Genomic DNA, 12,799 nt, shown 5'->3' on the forward strand with positions numbered 1-12,799 from the left:
AACCGAGCAAAGAGGTACCTTCTTAAAATAGGGATTGTCTTTGTTTAATAGAGGGAGAGCAAAGGGCCCTATCCAACTCCAGCACAGCATCCCCCCCAGTGGCTGTTGCTGGTGTCTATCTTATGTTTCTTTTTAGACTGTGAGCTCTTTTGGGACAGGGAGACATCTTATTTATGTATTTCTCTATGTATACCGCTTTGGGGACTTTTGTCAAAAAGTGGTATATAATATGCATATTTGAATGACAGAATGTACAGTTCACACATGCACTAATACCTTCCAATGACTATTTCAAATTCTTCAAAGCAACCCGGGGTCTATATTTTTAAAAGTTAGGAGTGATGTAAAAATTGCATATGAGAAATCTGGACTCTGGTTCCAGAGGCCAAGTATAGAATTCACACACATTATAACAAATCCAAAGGGCACCTATTTGCTTAAATTCGTAGGTTCTCCTTCATACAAGCAGCAACTATAAAACTATCAAGCCTCATGTGTATTTCAAATAAGAAAAAAGGAAGATTACTGACATTATGTGGGGTATGCATGCCACATGTGTATTTAGGATTTCTGAACAAAATGCCTTGTAAGAAGCAACCCTTAAAGCCATGCATTTGGTGGAGCATTTCCACATTATTTTCTACTGTACAAGTTGGGCTTGTTATTTCAAAGCATTTAGTGTACTCCAGCCTAAGCAGAGAAGGTGCATCTCTTGAAAACTCCATGAACCAGCCCCACTCTTCTATTGCTTCTGTAAGTGTGACACAACATACTAAACCTCTCCAGACATGGAACAGAACATTCTATTTTTTTTTACTTGCACTACACAGAGATATGATGCATTAAGCAGGTCAGGTCTGGTCAGTATCTGAATAGGCGACAGCCTAGATATATACTGTCTTGAGTTCCATGACAGCAATGTGAGATATAAATGAAGTAAAATAAATTGAAATAGCAGCAGATTACAAAATCACAAAGAGATGAATAATCTGCTGCTATTTCAATTTATTTTACTTCATTTATATCTCACATTGCTGTCATGGAACTCAAGACAGTATATATCTAGGTTGTCGCCTATTCAGATACTGACCAGACCTGACCTGCTTAATGCATCATATCTCTGTGTAGTGCAAGTTAAAAAAATAGAATGTTCTGTTGCATGTCTGGAGAGGTTTAGTATGTTGTGTCACACTTACAGAAGTGTGACACTTACAGAAGTTGCCAGGATCTTCCTTAAGACAACAGGTTACTGTCAGTACAATCAGTACTTCCATGAATCAAAGAAATTTCATTCACACGAGGGGGAAGATCAATTTTGTCCCCTCTTCCCCAGTGCCCCTCATAAATATGTCCCTGGGATATAAAGAGATTTTCTTGGGCAGCGGAGGAAAATGTGGTTTGGTGAAAATGACCCCTCCCCCATGTGTGAACAGAGCTTCTTCCGTTCATGAAGTAATAGTTGGGATCCAACCCCGTGCACTTTGCAAACCTCTCAGGGATTTGGTCAATATCTATCAACAGACAAAACCCATGACTATTCACAAGCTACAACTTCTCTCATTCTTGATATTTAAGAATTGTATATATGAAAAAGTAACATAAAGAGCCATCTCCATAGTAACACACAGGAAAAAACATTCCAGACATGGGGTAAAGGATACAAACATCCACAGGCAGTAAATCAGAATTTATCATTTTAGATGAGGAACCATGCCTCTTAAACTCTTGTGTCTAACCCTGTGCTAGAACAACAGACAGTTACTTTGGCTACCTACTATCCACCGCACAGCAACCAAGTTACAGCTACAGACCATTGCGCACCATAGGCACTCTGTTTCTACTTTCTTCAAGCCTAGATGTCTAACTTCCACTGTGTCTCATGGAACAATATGTTTGCAAGTTGTTAGTGGACTGATCCACACATGAAGCCAAGATTAGTCACCAAGCATGTGTGAAACCAGGCACATTCCTAGGTTTAGCCTCATCTATCTTGTGCTATATTTATTACATTTCTAAACCGCCTCATACCAAAGCGTCTCATGGCAGTTTACAAAATAAACGATACAGCCAGAATTACAACCAAACATTAAAACCATTAAAAATTTAACACACAATTTAAAACAGCAGAACCACAATAAAAACCAACTTACAGTTGATTAAAGGCTTAATGAAATAAATGTGTCTTGAGAGATCTTTAAAATCTGCTAGAGATGGGGAAGCTCTGGTTTGTTCCAGAGCCTCGGGATAGAAAAGGCCCAGTCCCAAGTCACCACAATAGAATGGAAACATTCCAAATGAGTACCTGTACATCTCAGTTGCCTGGGAAGAAACAATTTGTTCCTCACCAGATCTAGATGCCAGCAAAAGGAACTGAACCCCCAGATAATGCAATCATCTATATAGATGTTGTGATTTCTGATGTCAGAGCATTTAGCATCTATCCTGTAGGTTCTACTCTAGTATGTGTAGTAAAACTGGAGGGCAGGGCCCTAGTATCTCCCTTAAAAGGGCCCTACCACCTTCCCCTTGAAAACTCTGTTAACCAACCCTTCTGCCAATGTCTGCATTTCTAACAGAGGTTTTAATAGTCCCAAAGAGTGAATTTAGGTAGCTACAGCTGTTTCCCCGCTCCATAACAAGCAGTATCCACCAAAATTCCTTCCTCTGAATAACCATTGCATTATTTCCTTTCATGTTTTTATCATCCCACGCTTCCTTCAAGGCTCTTAAGGCAGCATAGGTAGTTTTCCCCACATTATCTTCTCAATAACCCTGTAAGGTAGATTAAGCTAAGAAACAGTTACTGGTCCAAGGTCATTCACAGCATTTCAAGGTTGAAAAAGAATTTGAACCCAGGAGTCTCTAGTTTTAGCCAACCACTACAGCTCTAGCTACTATTTAACAGCACAGAAGCACTATCCTCTTTTGTTTCAAGCCATTCTAATTAGTCTTATTGATTCTGCTAAACTTTACATCCTCCCCTGCAGAGATCTTCTGCCCAAGCCCCTTCTTGGGGGAAAACCATATCTTAAAAACCAAGTTTCATTCATTCTTTAAAAATACAATACTATCAACATCACACCCTTGTCTCTAATATAGATTTACTGACAATTACCTATGATTTCCCCCACTTCCAAAGCATGTAACACCTTTTATGAGCCTGCCCATTTTGTACCCAAATGGCATATGGCAATTTAATCAGTGATTCTAACCTTTCCTGGAAGGAGTGGTTACTCACCCCAGGCAGGTGGCTAACTCTGCAAAGCAGTTATTCTTATAAATAATAATATTAGAGTGAAGAGAGTTACTATTTCTTTCTCATATTCATAGAGCTTTACATACCTCAGGAAGAAATTAAATATTTATAAGATGACAGTCATGGAGCTGCTGTATGTAGAGTTCTCCCCCACCACACACACACACACACAAATAAAGCAAGAACCAGAGTATTTCACACATGCACACACACGCGCACACACACTCTGGAGACTCGGATTCGATCCACATGATCCCTTTACAAGGCTAGCACTTTCGCAGGAAAGAACTTGGGACAGTCAGGCACAGGGGCGTAGCAAGGTTGGAGTGGGCCCAGAGACAAGATTTTAAAATGGCCCCCCCCCCAAAGTCCAGGGCCTCCGCACACCCCAGGCCCCCAAGGATTTAAGTCTGATATTCCAAAATAAGTATGCTGCCTGCAAATACATTTCACTGAATACACACACACACGTCACAATATATAGTGATATACATTGAGTACTATACATTTGTATTACTTTTAATGCCTAGAACACACTAGAAAGATGAATTATTAAAATGGGCCCCTCGCTGCAGATTAGCAAAGGAGACTTTCAACCATGCAGGGTGAGCCTATGTTTGTTTTCTCAGAATTCTGAACAAATTCAGTCAAGTTTGATTGCAGGAGGTTTTTCACAGGAGGCTTTTAAAGCCCTTTAAGACACATCTCCTCTGGAATGGAGGTGCTGCATTCACATGTTGGCCAGATTTACCCTGAAGTCCCTGCAAGTTATTGGGGAGCAGTTCACACACAAGAAAAATAAAATAAAAGCACCACACATGCTTCACAGTTCTCACTCAGACCTTCTGAGTTGCAAAACAACTTGAACATAAGTGCATTTATAAATGAATGAATAAATAAATAAAATTAATAAAATACTGTTCCAGAAGTTTTTGCAATTTTCTGCCATGAAACAAGCCACTTATAGGACTTTTTAGATAGTTTTTTTAAGTCAGCAAATTTTCCAAGCTGTTTCAAAATAAATTTTCAGAGACTTCTCGGTCCCTCCCCCCCCTCATATCCAAGCCCTATGGCAAGCAGATGCCTATATATCCTGGGGGGGGGGAGGAAGGTAACCACAAAAAGGAGTTCACACTCTACCTGGCAGCAGGGGGTCTTCTGCTGCAGAGAACAGTGGAGGCCTCTCTGGCTACCTCCTCCTTCCTGGCTTGCTTGGGCCCTACTGGAGTTCAGGCTTCACTGCGGCCTACACGGAGGCCTCCGTGGAAGCCCCGCCCACCCACCGATCAGCTGAGAGGCGGGAGAAAAGGAGCTCTTTGCAGCTTGTCTGCTGCCTCGATTGCCGGCCAGGAGAACAAGCTGGAGAGACGGCGAACAGGGCAAGTGGCTGAGGGGCCTTGGGGCTGGGCAGGGGGCAATGGGGAGTCACATGAGGTGCCTCTGGGGTGCCCCTCCAGGCAGTGGGGCCCCCAGACAACTGTCTCCCCTTGCCCTATCATTGTTACGCGCCTGGTCAGGCACTTCAGACCATCAAATAAAGCCACTGTGTCATGACTTTTCTGTCCAACATGGAAGTGGGGTGGGAGGATGCAGAAAGAAGAAGTCTGGGCAGCTGAAACATCTGAGATAACAGACCCATCAGAGCCACTTTATGTAAACAATATTATAGATGCAATCATATGACAAAACACAACTATCATGTAAGTTAACAGTGTGAACTAGCCTTTTTATACATTTACATTGTACATGTAATTGAAAAAAAGTCTCATTCCTTTCAATTTCACATTTAGAAGCAGTCAAGATCAGTATATGTACAGCCATTGCTTACCCAAGACTTTTACTGACCAAACGTTTAAAACACAGCAAACAATGGCACAATCTGCTTCTGCTAATAATATGCACTTGACATGTTAGTTCTCCTTTCCAGTTGTAATTTCTGAAGGCAAAACTTCATACACCACCTCTACTTTGTTTCTTCAAAGTCTCCTTAGCAATGTTTGGTGGGAGAGCATCATTTCCAATGAAGAAGTCGGTGCATATTCTTAAATCTTTTGCTCGCCTGCCACTTTTGACTGTTTGAATGTGAATTGTGGCCCCACCCACACAGATCTCATAAAAAGAGTTGTTACAGCAATGCAGAAGGTTCCAAGTTCAATCAATGGCATCTCCAGGTAGGACAGAGAAAGAAATCCATCTGAAACTCTAGAGAACAACTGCCAACCAGTGCATGCATAATGAGCTAGACACACTAATGATTTAACTTAGTAGCAACTTATTAGAAGAAAAGGAAATTCTGCTTCTCTTATCACAAACAGGTAAGCTATTGAATCTTCAATTTATGAGTTATCTGTGTGGCCTTTAGTGAAGCTTTTGACACCAACCTTCAAAGGTTCACAGAAGATGCATCTTTTTACACAGTATGTCTGCCTTTCCCTATCTCCACAATTTTCAATAACTATACAGGAGATCTCCAAATAAATGCATTAAAGTTTTAAACTCAAAGGGCTCCAGTTATGCATTGTTACACACTTTCAGTAGCACCCAAAATTTACAATTAAAATCTGCAATTCCTACAACTTAACACAAGCCACAATTATTGTTGGAGACCGAGGTTTGTTAAAGCATCAAGATTCAACCCCACTTCAAATGCAGAGAACTCAATCTATGAGTTTTTATGTTAAAATGCACATGCAATCCGCATGCACTTTCTATTCTACAGCAAACATATGGTTTCTTCCATTGTAGCCAAGAGGCCTATTGTTCAGTCTAATAATTCCAGCAGGAAACTAAACCCAGAATCCTTATAAGCAAAACAAGCCACTTCCCACCCACCCCACCCCCATTTCTGCACAGGCCACATAGTATAGAATTATTTAAACTCTACTTCTTGCCACCCGGCATCCTACTCAAGCCCTCATCTAATTGCTGTGAAAAGAAATACACATACTAGCCTAACAATGGGTAAGGTTTAGAGCAGGCCTTGACAAATTATCTTTAGATCCAAGACCAGCCCAAAAAATTAGGAGCTAGGTGGACATTGACAAGGCTGTTGAACTTTGTGACAGATATTTTGAAGGGGGTAGGTAAATGGGCTTTCTATCCTTTACAAGAAACATACTTAGAACAGGACAAATTGATATTTTTAGATTAATGCTACCCTGAATATCCTAGGCTAGCACCACAGTAAAATTTATAGGAGCCACAGTTCCCTGATGTCTAGGATTTGGCAGGCCCTGGTTTAGAGCAACTCTCAAGAACAAGCCCTGCACCAAGACAGACACCCAGAACCAGGGCAGTTAGCCAGAAAAATTAAAAGAATACAGATTTTAGTTTATTGATCAGATTTGCATATTAGGAAAAATAATTTATCTGAATCAAAAAGCATACTTTGTTTTTAGATGATGTACTTCCATGTTGCAGCAGGCATCATCTTAGAAGAGGCATTCTCTCCTGTATGAGAGAAAAGAGGGAATGTCTCTTAAGATTGTGCTTGCTATCTGCAGTTTTTATAAATCCTGATATTGAACATAACTTTAAAAACAAGACATCTGCTGAGCAATTAAGTCACCTTAGTAGATCGAAAATAATTTTTAAAAAATGCTTTCATATAACCAACTAAATTGATTAAACATACAGCCCTACAGAAGTGTCAGTCTTTTTTCTCTCTAGACCCTTCCACATTTGACACAGGATGCATGCCAGCAAAAGACCCCAAATGCTGTTCACAAGCATTGCATTGCTACATTCACTCGACAGTGTGTGCTACATTTGCACTTGCTTTAGGAAGAACAGCACTCTGCCTTTTGCTGCTCCAGCTGTTCACACTGTTTTCTTCCAAAGTTTTAGCAGCTTCTCTTCCAGTAATCTGGAAGCTTGTAGCCTGAAGCGGCAGTAGTAACATGGGATACTTCAGAATTAAAATAATGCTAGGCAAAGTTTAAAAGCACCGTTAGGGGTTTTTTGAATAAAGGTCTGGTACCATGTTTTTTCACCAGAAGTTATCAACTGTCCTTCAAACCTCTTTTAGGGCCTATTAATGCAGCTTCTCTTTGCTTCAAGAAGTGCTTTTTGCAAATGCCAAACAGAAGATCGATATTGAAGGTGATGATGCAAACATGTTTTTAAAAAACCTGACTTCTTTAATATATAAATGAAGTTGTTTTATACAGTCAATTCATTGGTTCATCTTGCCCAATACTGTACTGTATTTACCCAAATCCAAGACTAGGTTTTTTCCAAATCTGTTGATGTTAGAAATCAGGGGGATCATCTTAAACTCAGTCCTCTTCCTTCAACTTGCATTTAACCTTTATTTTTAGAAGGGATTTAACCTGTATTTTCCTAATTCAGGTAAATAAGGGTGAATTTTCAGGTAATTTTTTTCTATTTGGGTAACTAAAGTATTAACATTCAGTCTAAGGTTTTCTTTACTACCACATAAACAAAAAGGAAGCTTTTCCAAGCATGAGCAAGTGAGGGAGTGAAACACAGCTCATCCTTGTCACTGGAAAGAGAAGCATTTCCTGCCTAATATTATGAACCAATTTTGTAAACATCCCATAAATACAAGGACAGGCTCTATAGTGGGTGCCCCCTTCCATATTTGACCCAATACCCACATTTGTTCATCCCCTCTACAAGACTGCTATTCATGCGAAGCTCTGCAAGAGACAACAATATACTATGTAGACCAGAGGTGGCAGAAGGTAGATCAAAAGTATTAGATCTCTGGGTGATCTGCAGCAGATCAGTAAAGGTTTTTGTGTAAGAGTGGCAACAAAATGCTATTCCCCCCACCCCTTTTAAAAAATAGACTTGAAATTTTTAAAAGATTTGGGGCAAACAAGGAGTGGATATTTGCATGATAGCACTGCAAGTTCAGTTCTGTCACAGAAAGCAAATTCCTAGCCTGACCATACGCTCAAAAAAACCACACACACATTCTCCTCAATTCTGTTTGCCCCCCATTAGCCACTATTTTGCACATAGTTACCACTTGGTGGACTTCATGGTTCCAATAAAACACACAGAAGATCCCACCAGTCAGATCCCACTGTAGACACATCCAATTTAAGTCATGCACAAAACTAAAGAGAAAACAGTTTTTCCCCCAGATAAGCAGAAAATATCAAGTAACTTGAGCAATACACTCTTTCACACATTTAAAACCATGTCCAAAAAACCCCACCACAAAACCCTACATTGTTCTATCATGCTCAATTAAACTGTTACACCACATCAAAACCTGAAGTACACCTTCACTTGTATTCTTATGTCTGAAATAGTACCAAGCAAATATTTAAGCTTTATATAGGCTTACATCCATGAATCTGATGATGGTAGGTTGTTGTTTTTTTAAAACACCACCAGGTATCAAATTGTTAGTATTTTTTTCAGCAGAAGTACACAGAAGTAGGGATGCGAACGGAACTGGCGGGGGGGGAGGGTAGCTCAGAGCTGGTGGGGCATACCTTTGGGGGTAGGTGGGTGCCCTTACCCCTCCCGCCATTTCCCCCACTGGTGCTCCATTTTGGAAGTGTCCATCGGGGTGGCAGCGTACTTCCCTGCTGCCCCATTTCCTCTTTGGCCAGAAGTAACAGGCACGCGCACACCATGCTCACGCACCCAGAATGCATGCCAGGTAAAGAGGACAGCCAAAGAGAACAGAAGGTATGCTGCCACCCCAACGGATACTTTTGAAATGGAGTGTCGGTGGGGGAAATGTGGCAGGAGGGATAAGGGCACCTTCCCCTGCCCTTAAAGGTATGCCACCCACCTTCGAACCAGCTGAACAGCCGGTTGTTTGAACCGGATCAGAGGCCCTTAAAAGGGCCTCCAAAAAGGTTCGTGCACATCCCTATACAGAAGTGTCAAACTGGGTCATTATCTTATTGAAAGGAAATAATCACCAAGTGTTTGGGCATCTTGTAAATAAGCAGTTTGCATACAACAACATTTTTACAAACAGAGTATTTGTCAGCAATAAGACATTAACTAACCACTCCATTTGAGTACTGGAATTCATCAGATTCCCTGCACTTGAGTAAGTCGGGCAGTTAGGGAAAAATGTACTGCCTCCAGGTGGTTCAAATCCTGATTAACACCTCTGGAGTAAAAGATGTAGTCAACAGGCAGGTGCTTTATTATGCTAATAAAGCATTCTATGTTTACTGTAAGGCATGTTCATACACAAATGGTCAGTCCAACACATTTCACAAGAACCAACTGCTTTTAAATCTATCAGAACATGAATATCTAACAATCTCTAACTAAAATGAGACAAAGATGATGAAGCCAGGAGAATCCCTGCCAAAGTTAGGAAGCTAAGGGTGGAAACAATGCTACCCTAGAAAATATGAATTCTATTAACACAAACATGGGGATGATGGAGACGTTTGTAGGGGAGAATCTTCCACCCTCTAAAGGAGTGTTTAATCCCTTCCATGACCATCAATTCTCCTTACAAATCTCTCTCCAGGCCATTTTTTCCATCTGCCAGGCTTACTTTCAGTTTTGCAGCTGGATGGGAATTTGCCTTCTGGGAAACTATAGGAGTGGCAACCAAAAGCCATTCCCCCCTCATAACACATGAATTGCAGGAAGCAGAACAACAACTCTGTTTAAAGCTTGCAATTTCTAACATTAAATATAATCACACACAAAGCACAAGCTGAATAGCCTTATGGTCAAAGTGAGAAAACCAAAATGATGTCAAGGGCAGACATGAAATATGTAGTGTGCTCCAAAATGAAAAAGTAGTCACTACTCTTCACCTATGGTAATTTCCCCCTCCTTATGAGAATGCCTTTCAGCTATTTTATCAGTTATCTGCCTTATTTAAGATTATACAGTTATAAAAGCAGCAGAACATACAGCATTTAAACAGTTTCTCTGAGCAAGAAGAAATTTTTTCACATTCTTAAATAGCAAAAAAATTTCCATCTTGGGATGAGCTGTTTTCTTTGGACAACAAATAAATCTGTGTGTACACATTAAACCCAAATAGTAAATGCTTTGAACCAACAAGGAATATTGCCTTGTACAATAGGATTCTGCCAACATAATGTCCAGCATCTAATGTGCACACATTCAGTTCCCCTTCACAACCATTTTCAGTTTATAATGAAACACACACAATAATCGATGAGTTAAAACACTGCCATTCTCAGGTGCATATGCCAGTCACATTTAGCCAAGCAATTACTAATCCCTAGAATAAGCCAGTAGCAATCATGAAGGAAGATACTCAACCAAATAACTAATTTTGGATCTCAGCAGTTCCATATACTGATTCTTTATGTATTTGGATTTCTAGGACTTGCAAATTTTAATGTGCCAGATTCAGTAAAAGAAGCATATGTAATACATAAAGAATAAAGAGCATCACTGCATAGTCAATTTTATCTGACCCACAGTGGCAGAGAACAGAAGTTTCTACATATCCTAACCGTAATCTACTAACAATATGGCAATCATCAGTACTAGTTCAATCATCAAGAGGACATTTTCACCAGAAATTCTCAAATGTACAGCATAATTCTTAGTTACTCAGAATTCAGACAGTCCCATTGATTTCAAAGGGGTGTACTGCTAGTGAGTGGAAGGCAGCTATGCAAAGTTGTTACATGGAGAAATTAACTTCTGTTCCGGAATAGTTCTTGCACTAGCAGGAAACATAATTTAGTGCACATTGTGCTACTTCTACAAACTGTTCTACTGTTATCAGTTGCATAACATCGACAAGAATGAGTGTCAAAACTTCTTTCACTAGCTCACTGTGGATGCTACCCAACAGGACTTACTCCCAAGTATGACTGTATAGGATCTTAGGGTTATTTCAAACACTGTGCAATGGCCAGCCACGTTTGCCACCAAATGCACACTAAATCAGAGAGGTGCAACCAATCCCATCTTCCTACTAACAATGCTCATATAATATAGAGAGAGAATATATTTATCACATTCCCAAGTTATATTTTAATGTGCATAAGGAAAAACACTACATATATGCCTAACACACATAGGCGTTAAACTACAAAAGTGAAAACACACATATGAATCAGGCACAAAGGCAGATACTTCACTTTTATATTTTTCAGCTGACAATAATGCACAGCAATGCTCTAAAATGCGAGAACATTCAAAAACTGTTTATCAGATGAATTTCCTAGTTTACCTACACAATACCCCTAATTCATTAAGCCAGAAAGCAACATTTTCACAAATACTACCAAGTATCCAACATGTTGAAAAATAAGATTTATCGCATTTAGAGCTCTGAGAAGTTAGCACATTTAAGCAGTTTTCAGTTTTAAAAATAGCTTGCAGTGGAAGACTATAAGTATGGGCCACTGAAACAATCTCAAGGCATGTATACCTTTTAAATCACTTTTCCGTATGCTTGTTCACACAACCCAAAACTTGGTCAAAGGAGTGCCCAACCAGGATAGGAGAGTCTGGTGCACTCCTAGGCAGCAGTTGTGTAAGCTCAAAGATCAAGGAAAAAGGGGCCGGGAGCTGGGTAGGACAATTTTGTTGGATAAAATGCCCAGGACAGAATGTGGGTTGGACACACCAATCCTACCCACCTTCCATCTCCTATACGACCACTCTCGCCTCCTCCTACCTTGATCTTTGAGTTCACATGACTGATCAGGAGTGCATATGGGTCTCCTACCTTGGCTGGGTGCTCCTTCAACCCAATTTTGGATTGTGTGAACAAACCTGTTTTCCACATTAAAAAGGAAAAGGAGAGCCACACACATGTATTGCACTAGGCAGGTTGACTGGAAATTGCAACTATGTCTATTTATCCCATCCACTCTATTCACTAGTAAGAGTTTTCACTTCCTCAAACAAATGTCTGCATCTTCCTAGAGATTCCCACTTTCCAATGAGAGCCACAAATATTCATTACATCTGCCATTGAAATGAGGCCACAGTGCTGTTTTGTATGATTCACAACTGTTGCAAATTCATCTTATGCTCTGTTGTAGGCTGTTCAACATTCCTAGAAAGCTTACACCCAGTTAGAAATGTGCCTGAACAGCAGGAATGCACTGTCAGCACCTTAATTAGTAGTAAGTGTTCCTCTCAAATCATGCCAGAATCAAAGGATTGCTAATCTGTAAACAAAGCTTGTTTTTCTAAAGAGGGGTTTGTATATGTATGTATGTATATTTATTTGAAAGCGAACTTACTGTTCTAGGGATGGGTGGAGAAAGAGATCCATTAGACATATATGGATCATTATTCATATTTGGCATCATGATATACCCAGAATAACCAGAATAAGATGGTCCTTTACTATATAAGCCGCCATCAGTGTGTTTCCCTGCAAAAAATAAAGTTATTAATTGAGCTGCCACGAAAGTTTTTAACATACAAGAAATCTCTATATAAGATGATATGATCAATATTCTTAAAGCCATTCTAAATTTTGCGGGGGGGGGGGATGCTTACACTTTTGCCATCAATGTTTGCATCTTTACAGTTTCTAGGCTTATTAAAATATGTACAAGATCTTAGCCCACTACCAGTTAT

The 12,799-nt window shown here is 40.0% G+C and overlaps 1 protein-coding gene across 13 annotated transcripts in view; it reads right to left on the reverse strand.

Moving 5' to 3' along the window:
- Positions 1 to 12,799, reverse strand: part of LEF1 (lymphoid enhancer binding factor 1) — a 148,002-nt gene that overhangs the window by 129,660 nt on the left and 5,543 nt on the right. For all 13 annotated transcript variants that reach the window (XM_053252494.1, XM_053252497.1, XM_053252498.1 and 10 more), the window contains one exon: positions 12,457 to 12,590. In XM_053252494.1, coding sequence (XP_053108469.1) covers positions 12,457 to 12,590 — 134 coding nt within the window. The remainder of the gene's footprint in view (positions 1 to 12,456; positions 12,591 to 12,799) is intronic.

The sequence above is a fragment of the Hemicordylus capensis genome, chromosome 5, assembly GCF_027244095.1.
Source record: "Hemicordylus capensis ecotype Gifberg chromosome 5, rHemCap1.1.pri, whole genome shotgun sequence".
Classification (NCBI taxonomy): domain Eukaryota; kingdom Metazoa; phylum Chordata; class Lepidosauria; order Squamata; family Cordylidae; genus Hemicordylus; species Hemicordylus capensis.